The 19,438-nt window shown below is 40.8% G+C and overlaps 1 protein-coding gene across 1 annotated transcript in view; it reads right to left on the reverse strand.

The window, feature by feature from the left end:
- Positions 1 to 495: 495 nt before the first annotated feature.
- Positions 496 to 19,438, reverse strand: part of HSPBAP1 (HSPB1 associated protein 1) — a 38,360-nt gene continuing 19,417 nt past the window's right edge. The window contains exons 4-8 of the mRNA XM_053981748.1: positions 17,051 to 17,187; positions 13,763 to 13,934; positions 6,214 to 6,297; positions 3,062 to 3,172; positions 496 to 2,850 (exon numbers count right to left, since the gene is read on the reverse strand). Of these exons, the coding sequence (XP_053837723.1) occupies positions 2,293 to 2,850; positions 3,062 to 3,172; positions 6,214 to 6,297; positions 13,763 to 13,934; positions 17,051 to 17,187 (1,062 nt within the window). The 3' untranslated portion in view covers positions 496 to 2,292. The remainder of the gene's footprint in view (positions 2,851 to 3,061; positions 3,173 to 6,213; positions 6,298 to 13,762; positions 13,935 to 17,050; positions 17,188 to 19,438) is intronic.

The raw sequence follows: 19,438 nt of genomic DNA on the forward strand, positions 1-19,438 counted from the left end.
TTCATGGGGTATGTTAAGATGATCTGTGTGTTGGGAGGAAAGCTTAAGCTAAGGAAGTTCACTGTGGGGACTGGAAGATGATGCTGCCATCCTCCTCCACTTAACTGCCTGTGCCTCTCCTCCCCCACCTCTATCTGTTCTAGACATAAAAGCTTTTTTATTGCAAGACTATTTTTGCTCAGTGAATTAAAATGAGGCATTTGCAACCCTTCCTTCCCAGTGCAACTGCTCCCAGCAGCAGTGCTCTCCAGCTGGTCCCAGCCCCTCTGGTCAGCCTGGGAAAGGCAAGCCCAGCAGTAGGACATGAGCAGGGTCTTGCTAAAGCCAGCTCTGCTGAGATGTGCCTGTGCCTCAAAATGGCTCTGCCCTGTTCCACAGACTGTTCCCTATGAGCCTGGTGAATGAGTACAGGCAGCAGGGTGACCAAGATGTTTCCTAAGTGATTCCTAACTGAATCCCTTTGTCGCAGCAGTGCCATCACACAAACAGGAACTGTATCCACAGGACTGTTTATTAAATTCTGGTCTGGTTGCAAAGGTGCAACCCCACTGAGACCCTTTGGTGTAGAAACATGAAAAAACAACAGTGGGTTTTCTCACATTGCTGAGAATTGTATCTTGCCCTTGAGGATCATACAGGTGTTATCAGGGTCTGAGCACAATTACCAGGGCAGAGCAGGACACTGGAAACTGCACATTTGTGGGTCAGAGATGGAGCTCGTGTGGCCTCTGCTGCTAACTCACAGCCACTCTTCAAAGCCAGGGTCTCCAGCAAACTACATACACAGCTCTGTTTCCATCAGAGTAAGGTTTCTGTGCTTGTTAAATGTGAACCTTTGAGCCTTTTCAACTTAATCCTCTTCCAAGTGTATTAGGTTTTTGGGGAGATTTTTGAAATGGCAAGGTTTCCTGAATTTCTGATCTACTGGTGCATATCTAAAGCCCTTAACATAATTCATCAGGGCCCTGCCAACATGCAATCTGAATAAAAGGAGAGAAAGCACCTTTGCAATCAGGATTTTTCAGCTATAAATTAGTGGAAGGTGATCTTTGTGAAAATAGCACTAGCTTCATGTATTTAGCAGGGAACACACACCGAGCAATGGAAACACCAGCTGGAGGGCTGGTGGTGCAAGATTACAGCCATGGGAACAGGCTGATGATAGAAACTGGTTCCTTGGTCTCTACCAGACACAAGAAAAGAGACATTTTAAAAGCAAAGGGTTCACAGGAACTGAAGCTGTCTCTTGAAACTGCAGTTAGGAAAAATGCCTCTGTTGCCACCACAAACAGAAATCAGAGGAGGTGAGAGCATCCTGGAAGATGCCAGCAGCTTTTTTCCCAGGTTTTGTTCAAGCCTCCATGCATAGCTTCAGAGTTAACAAATCTCTTGCCTATATTTCATGTTCCCTAACTTTTCAATTGAAGAACAACCCAGCCTTCAAAAACAAATCCAAGGATTACTATCCTTTGAAGAAAGGAAGATCTTGTACAGCAAGCATTTACAACCAAAACAAAAGAATTAATACATTTTGATTGTTATGGTAAAGAGAAGGACAGAGGTAAAAAGTCATAGTTTTGTTGCTTTGTTTCTTAGATAGGGGACTGTGCACATCTGGCTTTAAATAAGTAATAGCAGCAACTTCCCAATGGCCCTTAATCTCCCACCTTCAAGAGTTTCTGAACTAGCTAAAGACTACTTTCTTGCTAAGGGCTTTTATCTCACTCCAGCCTAGAGCTTTGTGACACAACTGAAGTTATTTAGTGGAAGGGAGAAAGTAGATGCATTAGTGAGTGCAGTGTCTCTTGGCTGAGGTTTAGGCTTACCTGAATTTATTATTTCTAATGTAATCAACTGATTGCTTATTGACCATTTTACTTTAAATGTAGTCAAGGACTGCAGTCTGCAGTCAGTCAATCCATCTACTCCCACCCTTGGTCACCCTTTGCTATGACCATGTCCCAGCACTCCCTCTGTTATCCATCATCAAGCCATACTTGTTTTTCAGCTCAGAGCTGTAGAAAACTGTGAAGATCTCACCTGCACAGTGTGACTGTGTGTGCTCCCTCTTTTTCATAACATAGAGCAGCTCCCTGACTGAACACACCTTTCTCTTCCCAGCCATCACTAACCAGCTATTCTTCTTTCAGCTCAACTTCAACCTGCACTTAATCATTAACTGTGTCTATCTGTACCTAAAAATTATTTGAAATGGAACATTCAATTATTACAGATCTTAAACACACTTCTGCTGTTTGATTTCTGTTTCAGCAATGATAAAGCACTCCAGCATCACACTCTCATTTTCTCCAACAGCAGCTGAGCCACTAAACTGATGACACGAGGATTAACCAGACAGTCTAACAAGTCATTGGTAGAAAGGGCTGTTTGTGAGGTGCATGGACTGCAGTCTGAATCCATTTGATGTGCAGCTGTCTCACAGTCATTACTCATTAGCAATCTCTTCCTCTTGCACTGTAATTTTCCAAAATGTTCTCCTTCATTTTCATGGAGAAGATCTCCACTGTCACTTTCAACTGTGACTGTACCCATCACGCTGGTTTTGTGAGACTGTGGTAAAACCTGAATAAGATGAGGGCCAAAAGGTATTTTCTGCAGCTCTTCTGCTTTGGGTGTTGGAAAGTCACATTCCTGGGTAAGTAATGTGCAGCTCTCTGGTTCACAGCCAACTTCCCTTCTCTTCCTCTTGCATGAGGCGTTTGTCCTCTGCTTTGCACCAGTGCTGCTGAAACGTGCCTGCCCTGACGCCCTTGTCTCCTGACACTTGAGGTATGCAGACACTGCTTTATTCAGGTACTGAAGATTGATTTCATGGGATGTTGCCTCAACCTAAGAAAACACCCAGAACACACTCAGTTAAAAGGAGACATGTTTCAATTCAGCCTTGCGTGATTATCTTCCATGAATTACTTTTGCTACATGAAGGGATGGAACTTAAAACTCTTTTTCTCAAAGCAGCATAAAGACTCAGGGGGAGCTAAGCAAAATGTCAGTAATTCTTTGTTATTGCTGCCATAATGGGAGCAGTAAGAGGGCTTACCTCTGTAGGATTTAGCCAGAGATCTCCATCACTGGGATTTTCTGCTGATTTTATGGCGCATACCAGCATTCGAGTTATTGCCTCTTCTACACGGGCTTCATGATCTGCATCCTGCCTCAAGAGAACAGAAGGTTTTAGGGGATAGATTAGCTCATGAGTCTCTGCAGAAAGCTGAAAGATCTTAGGAAAAATATAGATGGCCTTAGTTTGAAAGCCACACTCAAGTATGTGAAGTCAGTGGAAGGTTTCAGACTCTCTTCCTGTGTACAGCATGCAAACAGGTGACAGCACAGGCTTTGGTGTGACTGCTCATCTGAATAAGGATTTGCAAAAAAATAGTATGTGTATATAATCTTTTCCCTTATTAGTGTTTTGTTAATTGAATCTGGTGCTTGAAATTATAATGCAATATTAGCATTTAATTAATGTGTGCATTTAAACAGCTCTTTAGGACTAGAAGAGCCATAGAAGTATATGGCACATTTTTATATCTACATATTAAGTCTAATTTAAGCAATTAAAACACACAGGATGTTATAGCAACGCAGCAGCTATCTAAGGGCTACACAAGCACAGAAGTGAATCTTAAGGAAATTTAGGAAACATTTTTTCATGCAACAGCAGCTGACAAACTACTGCACTTTTGAACATCACTAGAAGGAAAAGCATGTTTGCTCTGAAAACTGTCCTGCAAAACTAAAAACTAACTTACTAACTTAATAACAGGCTCTTTGTTTCAGGCCTTCACTTCCTGCATGATCCTCCTTGGACAGCTGGATACTAGCTAGGTTAGGATAGCAGAAAAAACTTTATAGGATCTTGGCTTTCTTTCCCATTTGAGTTTCTTGTACATGGAAGGAATGGTAGACTCTCCAGACAGGATGGTGGTTTTGTTATCTCAGTGACAAGTATCTAGAAGTGGATGCATAAATTTACTTTAATTGAGATGCTTAGGTGTATTAATTTTGGGAGGAAGATGCAAAATGGTCAACCTACAACCCTGATCAGTCTAACTGTGGCTCCAGGGAACCTGTCAAGCAAACCACACATCTGGCTAGTACGAGGGCTGAAGGCAGCAATTTGTCCTGGAACCTTAAGCAGAATTTGAGATAGAAGCAGGGGAAAGTGCTCTTGGCATTTTGTGGGTTTGGATGCTAGGCTTTTTAATAGCCTTGTATTAAAAAAAAAAAAAAACAACAAAATACAGAGTTTGGTATCTACATGTGGAAATTATTTAAGGTGTTGCATTCTTGGTATTCATCCTGGCCTGCTGAATAACAGGGCTGTACTGATTGCACGACAGTATGTTAGAAAGCAAGGAATACTTTTGGGTAGCTCACATCCAGCTGAAAACAAATTAAATTTCTACTCTAAACTCTTGCCAATATAATTACTGGTTTCACTGGGACTGTAATTGTTGGTGTGATTCACATCTGTCAATATGAAAGCAGCTGGTAACAGCTGCGAGCAAGAACTGCTTGGTTTGGTAATGCAAATGTTCTCAGAATTGTCTTTTAGAATCCATGTCAGAATTTATTTTATAGATGGAGTGCCCAACACCGAACAAACAATGCTGCATCATCAGCTGCAGGGGTGATTTCTGTAAGGAACTTTCACCTGGGCTGCAACAGCCACGTCTGCTCATGGCAGGTACTGGTATCTGGGGAGGGTGTGTGTCATGTATCAGCAAGATCCAGCAAACACTCCTCTGCTTATGATACCACACAGCCACTGACTCTTGCTGGCACCAGACAGGATCTTGGTGACTTCTGCTGCAAGACCTTTTTGACAGAAAAGGGTGTAGAGTTTAGCTCCACTTTTTTTTTTTTTTTTTTTTTTTTTTTTTTTTTTTTTTTTTTTTTTTTTTTTTTTTTTTTCCTTGCAACACATAAGAACAGCTAAAAATGCTCAGGCTCCCAGCACCTGGGAGCTACCAGCCAAGCTGATCCCATCACAGCCTGCTCCTCCAGAGGGGGACAACTTGTGAGGCCCAGCTTAGGGCACAAGTGTGTGTGGTGACATCAGGGCATTCCTAAGCCCAGGGCACACAGCCAGTTCCTCTGAATTACCTCAAAGGCTCAAATTCAAGGCAGGCTTAAGTGGCTGCAATGTAATTGGTGCTTTCTCTGGCACTGGAAAGAGCCTGAGTGCACTTTGGGCTATGTAAGAGCCTGGTCTGGGCTGTGGGCCTGCTGTCCTTGCTAAATGCATGAGTTTCATCTCGAAAATTTCTCCATGAGGGAAATACCCAAGTGAGTTCCTCTGCTCTGCTTGGTTTGATGTTGGTATGAGAAATGCATCGTGTGGTCTTGGAACAGCAGCTGAACACCTGTGTTCTTTCCCCTGCAGATTTCCAGTCTAATATAGGTTTTAGAAGTAGGAAAAAAAAAAAAAAAAAAGCAGTGAGTATTTTAGTGTGGCAGCTTTCACAGGCCATTTCAAAAGGTTTTTTTTTTGTTTTTTTTTTTTAAATATTAACCTAGGATTAATAATAAAGTAAAGTAAATCAGAAAACCTTCTGGAGTATTGAGATGATCTAGTGGAAGATGTCCGTGTTTCTTGTAGAGTGATTGGACTAGACAACCTTTAAAGGTCCCTTCCAACCTGAACTAGTCTAAGATTCTATTATTCCCTGGAACCATCCCATGTATACTGGTTAACATGAGCAAGAAAAATCAAAGCCCAGGGAAAAGAAAATTAATTAAATACATGAGGAAATCCAACTTCAGCCAAATCAAAACTATCACAGAGGAATGAAAATTCAAAAATCCTCTTCTCCTCTCTTCCTATTCACATTAATCTGATTTAAATTCTAATTTAGCTTTGCACAAGCTTGTTGTTGAGGTGAAGTTACTGTTTTTTTTTGCTTTCTATTCAGCACAAAGCTGGCTGGCCCTTAAGAAACTAGGCATGAAAATTTAGCTTGTGTTTAATTGTTTACCTGATTGAAGTAAACTTGAAAGGGGATTTCTGCTGAACTGGGGCTTCAGATCTGGAACCTTGAAAGGTTCTTCTGGAAAAAAATTTATCCATAAGGGCTCTTCCCTCCCCAGCCTCTGAACACAACACACCCAGTAAGACTGAACCTGGCAGGCAAGGGACAGAAATCCCTTGGAAATGCTTACACCCCCAGGACATTAAAAGGAAAATACCAGTTCAATCCAAGAGTTTATGCTGACAGTCACAGGATCAATGGATTCCACATAGTGCCACCAGTGCCTTGGAACAAACAGGACCTGGAATTGGAGACACTGCATTAGGGTATAAGCAGAAGCCTGAAGAAAGACACAGTTTTTAAATTTAGGTGATGTGGGAAGTAGAGACAGAACTGAGGCAAGGACACAGGTGAAAGGTGAAATTTATTTCTCTCATTTAAAGAGCCTTTTCTCAAGACTTAAATGCCCACTCTATCAATACTATCATGTAAAAAATGGACATTTTGTTATCTTTTATCCAAACTCCTTCCCATGTAGTCCCAAGCAGGACTATAACCTTTAATTGCTGAGGGTAAGCAAAGTCCAGCACTACAGAGGGGGTACAGGTGGTGCAGCAGTACATCAGGACTTCAGAGGGAGTCTCAGCCAAGCAGGAATTCTTTTGTAGACTCTCCAACTGAGCAGACTTCCCAGTTCCTGTAGAACTGCCAGCTGGTTTTCCCAAAAAGCAGGCATCTCTATGCTTATCTAGGTGACTAAGTGACAAAACGTAGCTTTAATTCTGGTAAATAATCACCAGTATTAAATTTGTCACTTTTAGAAGACAGGTTTTTAAAAGAAAATGTCATGATTTCTGGGACAATCTAGTTTAGATCAGAGCTTTACAACAATATCAGGATGATAGCTGTGACATAAAATTGATTCCAACCCATAATTTTTATGGTACAAGACACTGACGTTGTTTTGATGATAGAGGACAAGCTTTGCAGATTACTGAACATTAGAGTAACATGGAGCTATCAAGGAAAGCATAAAAGATATTTTTTGACAAGTTATAAAAATGGTCAGAGACAGATAAAAATATATACTTGACAATGGGGAAAGTGAAGCAATGATCTGTGTCTGAATTGCAGACAGTTCTTTCTCTTGGTAGACACAAATTACTTAGAAGAATGTTCTGCTACCCAGATAGCCCTGTGCTTCATTATATCAAAACACAGCTAATGAGAAAATGTCTGTGGGGGAAACAATGGCACCAGTCCTGCAAACACTTACAGGACACTTGGAACAGTCTCATTTTTTGGGCCAGATGACTAAATGTTCTCCACAGGCTTAAATTTAAGTCAAACAAAAAGAAGCACTGGCTCTCCAAAGGTCAAAAACATTTGGAAATTATTCTTTAATCCAGTACAGCATACAGAACAGAAATCAGTCAGTGGAGGGTCACTATTTTAAAAATATCACTAGTTAGTCCTGACATATAAGTGTATGAAACCCTACAGACTGCAGCCAAAACATGTTTTCTATGCTGAACAAGTTTCAGAGTTTTGTTTTTATCAAGGAAACATCCACTTTAAATGAACAGTGCAGTTGCATTAGCAGCAATGGATTTATCTGTAAGGAAGTGTTTTCCAGTTTCACTGACTGCAAAATCATACAGACCCCCTCTCCCCCTCCCCAAATGCTCATCTGCTCTACAGGGAATCTTACACTGAACTCTGCTAAAGGCTGGGTGTCCTCCAAGTGAGCAGGTGTAATGATGAACCCTGGCAAAGTTTGTGTTGCAGCAGAAGAAAGCAGAGCTCCCGTAAGCGGCCGTGTGCACCCAGGGGATCCTTCCTGTGAGCCTTGGGAAGAACAGCGAGCTCCACATGCTGCAGGAGGGCATGCAGACACTGGGGAGCTGGTGCAGAGGGACTAGGCAGCAAGGGAACACGAGCAGGAGACAAATTAAGGGAAGTGTATAAATTTTTCAGTAAGAGATGCTGCCTGGAAAACCAAGAAGGAAATTAGGCATAGAACGCGCTGGCTCCACATGACTCAGTGCAAAATGGAAACAGAATTACTTTGGAGAGAGCAGGTACAGCCACGAGGAAAATACAATCCCCACAACTTGTCCTGTGTTTTCAAACCAAAGAGGAGGAACTTGGTCCTTTAGAGCCTAATCAGATTTCCCTTGCCAGCAGGTTAAGTAGGTAATAACTGCAAAGTTGTGTCTTTCTGCAGCTGGCACTGTTTGCTGATGCAGTTTATAGAAGAGCTACAGAGCTGTGACTCAAATAGGCAAGAGAGGGTCCATAAAGACACTTGCTCTCCCTCTTTTATTGTTGAACAAGCTTTTCTTGTTAAAATTAGGATTTATAGCAACAAGACAATTGAAATTATCAAAAACCAAAAGGACTAAAACTTTAATAAAGATGAAGAAATGGAAAAAGGTAATTAAAACAAAAAAATACATCTGGCAAGAGAGCAGAGCTAACAAGACCAAAAAAAAAAACCAAAAAAAAACCAAAAAAAAAAAACCAAAAAAACCAAAAAAACCCAAAACCAAAAAATCCCAACAACCTAGAAAAGAAAGGTAGGATTCTTCTACATTTACAAACTAGTATTCTTTTAGGTTTTCAAATTAGAAGCAAACAGACTAAACAAAATGAAAACAAACAAAAAAAACCACCACCGCTGCCTCCAATGATCAATTTCACAATTATAAAAAGCAGACTTCCATATGTTTATGAATATGGGACACAGATTTAGCTACATTCCTATAGGAAATGTGAAAGTAAGCCACAGTGAAACAACACACACAAATGCAGCAAACATTTTACAGGGAAAATGTAAAGTGCAATAGCAAGACAGAACTACTCCAAGCTAAGAGATAATCTTGTGCTAGCCTGCTTTCTACAGAACTTATCTAACTTTATTCGTGCTGAGAAGATACTGATCTAAACACTAACCAATCAGATAATTTTAATATTTAGGCTAGTGACAGCCAAATATAGCAAATGAAGTTAAAGTAGGACAGAAGTCCCAGAAAAGATAAAATGAGATGCTGTAATGGGAGGAAAGAAACCAAAGGAACAGTTGGGAGAGCAAGTGGAGCAATGCTGAGGATTTGTACAGCACAGAGAACAGAGCAGGTTTGAATTCTCAGTGGACATGATTAACTTGATACAGTGCAAAGGTAGGGCAAAGGTGGAATTGCTTCAAAAAGAGAGCATACCCTGAAGTGAAATATTATACCAAGAAACTTCTGCTCATTAGAAAAAGATATTTAGGTAAATGCACCCAAAATGAAACCAGTGTGATGGGAAGATAAAGACACTGAGCCACGGGGGGACCCAAGGAAATCCCAGAAGTGTTTGCAACCATGGCAATGAAAAATAAAATGAAGTAGGTGCAGGCATAGCCAACTCTGTGGGAACACCACCTGAGGACTCTGTGTGAGCACTGCTGCCCCAACCTATGCCTCATCCCAGCTGGTGCCTGGCTGTCCTGGTGCTTGGAAGGTGCTTCTCATCCTGCCTCCTCCTCCTTCCTGGTATCTTCCCATCCACTGAAACGGAGCTTCAAGGGCGACTGGGGTCAGGAATACAGGCACAGCCATGGGGAAAGGCACAGTGAAGAGGAGGGAGTGGGGCTGCATCAGGCTTCTCTCCCATAGTGACCCGGGTGAGAGAATGAGGGAAGCTCAGGGAAGAGGTGGAGAAGCAGAGTCAGGAAATTGCAGTTTTGACCTTTCGTTATTGAGGCATTCATAGGGCTCTTCATATGGGTTGCAAGTTGAGCAGTGTTTTTATCACCAATCCTAGCATAAATTCAGCTCCTGGACTCTTCTGCTTCTTCTGTGATGGAAATCATAGTTCTGGTGTCTTGCAGTTGGGTTGGACTGTCTGCCTTCTCTCTGGGGTGACTTGGGGCCAGCTCTGCAGTCTCCCACATGAAAACTCTTTATTCCTTCCTCAGAACAGAATTATCAACCATCTACTATTGGTATGGCCAACTCTGAATTTTCTTTTAGTAAAATCACTTAAATTCTTCCCCAACAAAAGTAGGTTCTTCTACTGTAACCCCTTTTAAAAAGTCTTTTGTATACTTTGAGCTGGAACATTACACTACCTTTGAATTACTGCCTTTCTTGACTTACTAAAACACTTTTCTTAGGTATCAATTATATTTTTCTTGGCTATCTGAAGTGTGCGTTCTGCTGTTCCCCACTTTAAGCCCAATCTGATGTTCTCACAGCAGAGAACATCTTTAAAGGCAGCACACAGGGAAATCCCTCCCTAACTTCATGAAGATTTCTTCTTGCTCAGGGTTAGGTTAGAAGTCAGAGGTTTGCCTGCACTGTTGGGAGCTCTGCTGCTGAGTACGATTCCATGGTGTGTTAGATTCTACAGCAGAAGCCCACAAAGAGAAAATCCTGCAGCTAAACACAGGAACTGAGTATTTGTGGCTGCAAAAACGTGTTTCTTTAGACTTTGAGAAAGCAGGAAAGCAGAAGCAGGGGAGGGGAGCTTCTGAGCAGCAGACCATGGTGAGAACCAGCAAGCAGTAATGTTCATCTTTTTCTAAAATAGTTTTTTCCCCATGTAGTGACAATATTTTTCAAGGCGAGAGGGAAGGCATCCAAGAGGCACCCAATGTGCCTCTGAGGCTACCTCAGTTAGGTCCTGCCTTGCACTCCTGCACTGCAGCTCCTCTGGCTCCAGGCTGCACTGGGGCACAGGAACAGGCCCAGGATAGGCAAGCACTGCCTCTGACAGCACCTGCCTGGGGTGGCAAGAGGGGGAATGGGATTGCTCACGGGAGCCCAGAGTGGCAGCTGCTTGCTCTCCATACCTTCAGATAAACTCAGATCACTTTGTAGTCTCTCTCCCATTGTCTAGTTATGTGGACATGGATTAACAGGGAGATGGATTAAGAGCAATTACATTAGAGAGCAGGAAGGAAGCCAGAAGTCAGTGAGAAGTGGGGCAGAGGAAAGAATGATCAATGATTTATCCTTGTACAGCATCTCAGTTTTTGTAGCTTTTTCAGGTGGTATTCATCTCTCCTATTTTTAATCATCAAAAAAGTTAAGCATCTATGTATGTAGGCTCCTTCTATAGACTGTGCTGAAGGACAAGGTGGGATGAATGTTCCTGCAGGACTGTAATTGTGTTAGACAAGAAGGATGAACCACCTTGTTGAGGTGCCAGGTGCCACTGATGGCAGATAGGAAACCTGTTCTGAATAGGATTTAAGCTGAGGGTAACAGATCCCCAACTCCCTTAACACTTGTCCCAGAGCATGGGTAGAAGATACAAGAAAATATGTGTTTTGTCCCATTTCTGGTCTTTTAGGGAGTATTTGTATATTTGAGAAAAGAATCTTGGTTTACTAGAAATGCTGCTCCATACTTAATCCTCAGCTTTGCAACCATCACATAGGTGACCAGGTCCAAACATTTATAAGGAACCCCTACATTTGTGTGACACAACTTGAGCTTGTAACTTCTTGGATATAGAGGATATAGTCATGTACTGCTGCAAGGCCTTCCACTACTCAGCTGCCTATTTGAGTAACCTTGACATCTAAATGTTTTCATAATTTGTTTCAGAACAGATCACTAATGTATAACCAGAAGTCATGTCTGTTGAAATGCAGCTGACAGCCAGTGGTCAGGTACAGGATGAAACTTTATAAAACCTTAAGTCTCAATCAGCCACCAAAATTCATAATAGAGGTTCACCTCTGAACAATACAGTGGAAGGGCACAAAGGATCTAACTGAAGTACACTCTGTGAACTGGCACAATGTTACATGAAGGAATTCTGCTTTCAGGCAGAAAGGGTATAGAAAAATGGCTGGTAGCAAACATCGACCAGAAGGTGGCATTAGACACATTAAGTTTTTGACATTCAAAGCTGTGCTCACTCTCCATGCAGCTGCTCTCCTGAATACCTAAGAACACCTTTGTCTTCGTTTTTTCAGCCTTTTATTGTTACAATAATCCAAAATGTTCTGCATACCCTCTGGGAATGAGTGGAGATGCTACATTTTATCACAAAATAAAGATGCCTACAAATTCTGCAGTAATTGGGCTAATTCTATGTGAAAACTACTGTTAAGCACATATCAAGACATTATTTAGGAATTCTCTCCCTTGTTAATAAAGGAGTTCTTCTAGATCATTCCTTTCCTCTCCATCAAATGTCAGCAGCTCCCAGCCACCTGCCCTGAAAGCTTCTGGATGAGATGCTGGCAAGCACCACCCAGAACACACTGATAAAAGGGATGAAGGCAATACCTCACTGCTCCATCACTGCTTCTACATTACTTTCCCCCCCAAGAAATCCACACAGTATCTCGTTCATGGCAATGCAGACAAATTGTATTACTGAGCTGGCTCAAGATCTTTATTCCTAGCAAGATTAATTTGTAATTGCTTTAAGCCTAATTAAAATTAAGATCATATTAAAGGTTCACTAGTACACTTGATCATTGCAAAGGAGATTATAAATTCAAATAGTATTGGGGATCAGGGATAACGCAGTGCTGAATGGATGTGGCATTTTTATCAATAGTAAAAATTTGTTCTTTGTGCTTTAAATTACTGACTGCTGCAACCTTACAAAGTGCTGACTGTGAAACTAATGATTTGCTTTAGGAGTATGAGTATGAGCTAATGTAGTGCAAACAGTAAAGGCTGATCATAGATTCGCCATTTGCATCTGTACCAACTGCAGAGCATACACTTCCAGTTGAAGGGTATCATCCTTTTGTTGCAAGCTACTATCCTGCCCCACTCTGCCTCCTCAAAATTAACTTAATTAGCAAAAATCCACTCTTTAAATTGTTGAAGGCAGCTGGGTTTGCCAGTTAGGGACAGGGGAATGCTCATATAAGTTGTTGAGCTGGCAGGTCAAAAGAGGTGACAGTATCTGGTAGGAGAAGGGCAAAAGGGCTCTAGAAGCAGCAACTCCACTCTCTGAGCAATGACCATTGCAAAATTCCTTTGGAAAGGCCTGACAGTTTGAGATGCACAGCAGTGCCTTACCAGGACATGCATGGCTGAACAAATGAAAAAGGGTAATTGAGACTCCAAATACAGACCTTGTTGATTAAATAAAGAAGGACACTATTTACAGCAGGAGACTGGGAATCAAGAGTCCTGAGCCCTGCTCTCACACTGCTGCTGCCTGCCTGTGTGACTGTAAGCCAGGCACTTACAGTTGAACCATCTCAGTAAAGCAGGATCAAAAACATCCTCACAGCCCTGTAAAGCACCATGAAACCTGTGAATGGTGTGCACTCTAAATGCCAGTATCATCATTAAAGTATTTATTAAAGCAACAGGTGAAGGCTGTTCACTACCAAAATATGAGTTCCTTTGCTAGCTCTATATACTTATTAACCAAATGCATTTTATGGAACATACTGCTGTCGGAGTAGACAGGTCAGAGTTCAAGAAAGTTATGAAGCAGACAAATTTGAGGTACTTGCAAGACAGGTGGTTGTATGGAATCAGGCAGCTGATTGAACTCTGATCTATGAATCAGGCAGCTGAGTGATAGCTCTCCAAATGTCTGCAGTTTTTGTCCAAAAAGTCTAGGCAAATAACTGTCAGCAAAGAAAGTTTCTGTGCTGAGAGAAAATCTGTAAGGTATGAATGTGGAGTGAAAGAAGAGGGAAGTTCCACAGTCAATTTGTTAAGATTTCCTAGCCCTTAATTAGCCAGTTAAATAGAATATTAAGTAATGTAAAGTTGGTATGTAAGTGGTACCTGTCCTGGACTGAGTGTAACAACATGGGCTGTTGAGTTCCTAAACTCGGGAAAGCGTTTCAGATCAGGGTTGGCAATGTTGACTTTGCTGAATATGCTGGATTCCTCATAAGGGATTCTGGTAGGATAAAGGAAACTGGTGTCACCAGGTGGGAAGAGGTGCCATCTCTTCCTGAAAATAGAGAGAAGATAAGAATATATTCAGTGCATGTCACTTGCAGTAAAGAACTAAAGGCAGTAGCAAGGTTTTCAATAAAACATAAATCTGCCTCGCTGTGTGAATCTCCTACGCAGTGAGAACACAGCCAGTGCTTACAGGCTGTCTCCTGAAAGTGTTTTTAAAATATTCCACTTTTTAATTTTTTAACTGAGAAGATTTACAGCTTCTCACCAATCATTTTTAAAGGCAGATAAAATTTAAAAAAACTCTCCCGTCTGGTTTCTTCTTCCTCCTTTTTTACATGCAGCATTTACAGATGCTCAGAGCATTAAAAATTGCTCCATAAACTGGAGGAAATAGTTTTGTTACAGACAATGTATTTTTGTTCACTGAATGAAAAGCTTTCAAAATCTGTATTTGTTTTGAAAGGAGGGCATTGTGTGTTTAGGATGGCAACAGTAAAAGGGTATAGACATTATATTCTGTTTGCTGCAGTTCTTACATGGCTCTTAGTCATGAACCCTCCATTCTTAGTAAAAATCACCTTGATGTTCCCATGCCAAAGATGTCATGAATAAAAACCAGATATATCCATAGACATAAGCATCCTTAAACATCTGTATTTTTTTCTGTTATCAGTACCACATGATGAAAATGTGGCTGGTTGTGCATTTAAGAACTCACTGGTGTGACTAAATGCCAGGTGGAGCAGGACAGGGCTGTTCTGCTCATGAGAGCACTCATGTGCCAGGTTGCTCTCTACATGCCCAAAGAAGCACATGAATGCACCACAGTGCCAAGGCCAAGCAGAGCTGAGACCACACTTTGTCCTCAGGAGCTAATGTCTCTCTTTCACTTACATAGACCAGATTAAAGAGAAAAAAAAAGAATATGCCAGAACTGGTGGTGCCAGTTTCATGGGCATTATAAATGAAATATCTTAGCAGGTACATATGGTATTTAGAAATAGAAGTTTTATATGGCAGCACTTTAGGTGACAGAAATAACCAGAAGGAATACACAAAGAGAATTTATTACATTTAAAAGGTGCCAGACAAACAGTGCAACATGATCAATGCAGTAAGCAATGGAAAAGTAAAGGCAGCACTTTACAGCACAGCTGGAGAGCTTGTTTAACTCTTCTCTTTTATTTTGGACTCTAGGAAGGGTTTTCTTTGTGTCCTTTCCCTTGGCACTCCTTGAATTTTGTCTACTGCTTCTGGTTGTCAGTTCTAAGTCACAGATCTGGAAATGGGAGCAAAGCAACCAAAACCAAAAGGGACAGAACAGAAGAGACAGGAATAGCAGGATAGTCAGAACTACAGAGACCAGCATAGATGCAAGTGCCATAGGCTGCTGATGTTTCTTAGTAATTACCAGAGCAACTGCAGGATGCAAGCACAAAACCACTTCTCCTGAAACTCAAGCCTTATTGCAACTTTATTTTGCCCTCCAAGCTAGATCCTCTGAGGGGGCAGAGAATGACTAGGTTAGGAGGCTCAGGGTTAATCCTGCAGGCTCACGGCAATGCAATATCATAAAGCAAAAATTAAGAAGCCTAAGGGATGCAAGGAGGAAATTCAAGATAGCAACAAAGGGCTAAGGAGCTGTCCCTGGCTTTCCTGCAAAGGCAAATCTATTTAAGTTTAGCATAAGCTTATATTCTGTTACAAAGCCTGTCTTGTTTGTGAGTCTCCAAAGGGAATCTTTCTGCTCTGAAGAAGCACAGGATTCACAAGCTTGTGGAAGTTTGCAATCTATTTACAGGCTTTGTTCTGAAGAGGAAAACAACTTTGTCTTTTCAGCCTGTGCAAGGGCTTTGGATTTCTTTCCCTGAGAGGAACAAGGATTTTGGTCTACTTGAGGGGGAGGAAGTGCCTTGGGAAGGTGGACAAAATTGCTGCATGATGTTGGAACTCTGGCTCGAGTTCAACATCCGAAGGTACAGATCAAAGAGGCTTGGCAGCTATTGTGTCTGCTGCATCACTGTACTAATTTAGTACACCCAGTATTTAAGTGGATCCTCAGAAGATTATGGCATTTAATTCTCATGGTTTTCATTGAGGTTTCTAGCTCCTGAATACACTAAAGTGTCTGGACTTCAGTGCACAATGCTTACTGATGTGATCTGAAGGATCAGGATTAGCTGCAGCTCAGCAATGCTGAGGGAGGCTTCTAGAGTTTCTCTGCTGCACATCCACCCAAGGACCTCAAGGCTGTTTACAAACATGAATGAAAACCCTACACAGAGTTGCCCTTCTTAGGGATAAGATGATAACAAATTCATTTACCTCAGGCCTTAAAGCCAGTCAGCATGTGGCACTGCCCAGCTAAAAGGCAACACACCTGACTTCCAATCCTGCACCTTAATCACACCACCACCACAATCTTACCGTTCTACAAAATGACAGAATAATTAATCCCATTGAAAAACCCCTAGCAAATTTCTCCTTCCACTCTATACTCTCAAACATAGAAAGTGTGTGCAACTTGTTCTGTTACTCTATTAGTATTCTAGCAATAATAGATAACAACCCAAAAACCAAAAGAAACCCACCAACCCTGAGGCCAATATGCAAGGAAAGGAGAAAAAAAAAAGAATGGAAAAAAAAAAAAAAAAGACAGCATGCAAACAGGCAGAAAGATACAGCAACAGCCACATGCTCCCAAATGAGTTTGGAGCCTCAAATGTCCCTTTCAACTTTGCTCACAGCTGGCTGCTCCCATCCTTATGGTCCCCTTCTAAATTAATTCTAGCAGGCTATTAGAGGCTCTTGCACAGACAATATTGTAAAAGTCTAAAGTAGTTTATTTCTATTTTGTTTGGGGAGTTTTTATTTTTAACTCTTTTATCTCCTAATTCCAAATTCCTGAATTCATAACTACTAGGAAGATTAAAGTGTTTATAATTGGACCATATTACATACAAACTAGAAAATAAAATTGTGTCAATTCCAGAACGCCCTGAAGTTCTGCCACTGTAGAACAGTTAGGGTGCTCTTCAGTCATTGAGAACTCAGAAAACTGAAATAATTAGGACCTAGAATTAATACTAAAAGAGTCCAAAACTAACTTTATGCACAGTATAACTCTCCTCTGTATTTCCTGTATGTATGTGCACTTGTTACCTTCCTTGTACTTGCAACACTAAGTTGCAGCCGTAGGAGTCCAAATGGCAGGGAGTGTTTGCTCCTTCAGAACCAATCCACAGCGTGCTCTCTTTTCCACTTCTTCCAGGAAAACCAAAGTCAGACCACCTTACATCCTACAGCAACAAAAAGGTTTATTTATGTAAGCTGTTGAACTGATTGACATCCTATCCTTAGTTCTGAGAGTCTCCTTCCACTGCTCTTTATCCACTGCACCTGTTTTTCCTTGGTTGGGTTCTGGAGCATGCATTGTCTGTTCCCCTTCCTCCAAAATTCTCATCTCCACCTTACATATCACTCAAGTTACTCCTTTGCTCTACAGAAGGGCTGCCCAAATTCTCATGGCCACATGGGGCTTCTTTTCCTTTTCAAACACTCTTTATCTTTCTCCACCCTTAACCATCCACCCAAGCTCAGGATTGCTTTTAGAAAAATTCTTATATATGGTATTTAAAAAGATAATGAAAGGAAAGAATGAAAGAAAAATCCCTATTCTCTTTTCAAACAATTGATAATCTATGTGGAATTTTTGCTCTCTCCTTGCTCCTATTTCAGCTTTCTCCACATAGTCTGGGAACACAGACTTTACCCCATCTGTGACCCAGTGTTATGCCAGGTTAAGTTTCTTATTATTTAATTGACATATTTGCAACTGCAGAGGCAGTGAACTTAAAACAACTTGATGACAGGGTGAGAAAGGGCAGAACAGGTGTACACATATTATGAACACAGTGCTGGATCTTTCCAGTCCGTTGATCCTCCCACAAACAATCCCTTGGGGCTGACACTTGGAAAGAGGCACAGTGAGATATTTTGCAGACAAGCCAAGGGTTTTGCAGAATGGTTCTGTGTAGCTTGGATAAAGCTTTCCCATGAATCTACATCTCTCCCTTGCCACCTGCAGGGCCTGATCATTTGTTTATTGGAAAGCACTTGAGGAATACTGGCCAGAGATACTGGCACCTTTTGGCTGGAGCCCCAGACTGAGCCTTAGGAAACAGAGATTAAATTTCTGGCTTCCTGAGGGTCTTGGGCAAATCACTTCATCTCTGAGCTTTATTTTTCCCATCTTGAAAAGGAAGATAATGGTATTTGTTCCATTTCAGTAAAGCACTTTGGGGTCATTCACATCACCTAACTTTAGGAACCTAATTTAATCTTGGCTCCTGCTCTAGTCAAAGCACTCTCAATCAAGCCTTGGAAAAGCCTCTCTCTTTCTGCTGCCTATAAAGAGAAAATAGGAATCTAGGAGTCCTAATTTAAGTATGTAAGCTTGCTGCTTGAAGACAAGTGGATGACTATCCTTTTTTAAGATCTATGGATGAAGAAAACTGCAGCTAGACATTATAAGGATGACTTCACCACGACTCTGCATCAGGAAACCCTCAAAATGAGCGATAGCCTTCCCAAAAATTAGGTGTTGCTAAAGATTCTGAATTTCAGAGTTATTGATTTTAAAGACATCATTTGAAAAAAATGCAGAAGTGTAATATAAACATTTGTCAAAGACAGCAAAAGATCAAAAAGAAAAAGTTGCTCCTATAGATTTCAGCAGGCATAAAATTTGAAATTCAATACAACAATTTCAGTGAAAAAGTTAAGCGTAACACCATTTCTACACTTTAATCTCACACCTAAATAGTTTTTATATTTTGTTACAATTTAAGTGAAAAGAAAGCACACATAATCAATATTAGATTTAAAAGAACTTTTTTGAAAATGCTCCTTCTGTAGTAAATAGTTGAAGCGATTATGGGTAAAATAGTTTTTAACCAATGAACTGAAAAGGAACTGGTAGTATTACTGAAATCTTGTCACACTGGGTTCCTTTTCTACAATAAAAAGCCACAGTAAGAAGAAATGCACTAAAAGGTGTTCCAACCATAACAGATGGCACATTACTTGTGATATATATTTATTTCATTTGCTGGTTATAATGAAGTTAATCTGTACCCGTATGTCACTTTAAAAGGTCTCATTTCTATTTAAACTTCATGCATGTATCTTGCTCCTGATTTATATCTCAAATTCTGTAATGAAATATCAACTGAACAAAAAATGTAAGATGCTAGATATTGCTCATAGATTAGAATAATGGAATCATTACCTTAGCCCACACAACTGTAAATGATAAACAGTGCAATCTAAATTTCAAACAACTTCTAAATGGCCCTATTAATCACTATAAATAACAGTGCAGTTGGCCTTCTTTTCCCCTTCAAATAACCTCACGTAAATCTAAATAAAATCTAGAAGAAAAAAAAGGAGTTCTCATCAAATTCATACAAGAAAGGAAGAGAATTTCTACAAAGAACTCCTTTGGCAGCTATAAATTGTGCAGCAGTGTTTCAAAAGCCATATAAGTGT

The sequence above is a fragment of the Vidua macroura genome, chromosome 7, assembly GCF_024509145.1.
Source record: "Vidua macroura isolate BioBank_ID:100142 chromosome 7, ASM2450914v1, whole genome shotgun sequence".
NCBI lineage: Eukaryota > Metazoa > Chordata > Aves > Passeriformes > Viduidae > Vidua > Vidua macroura.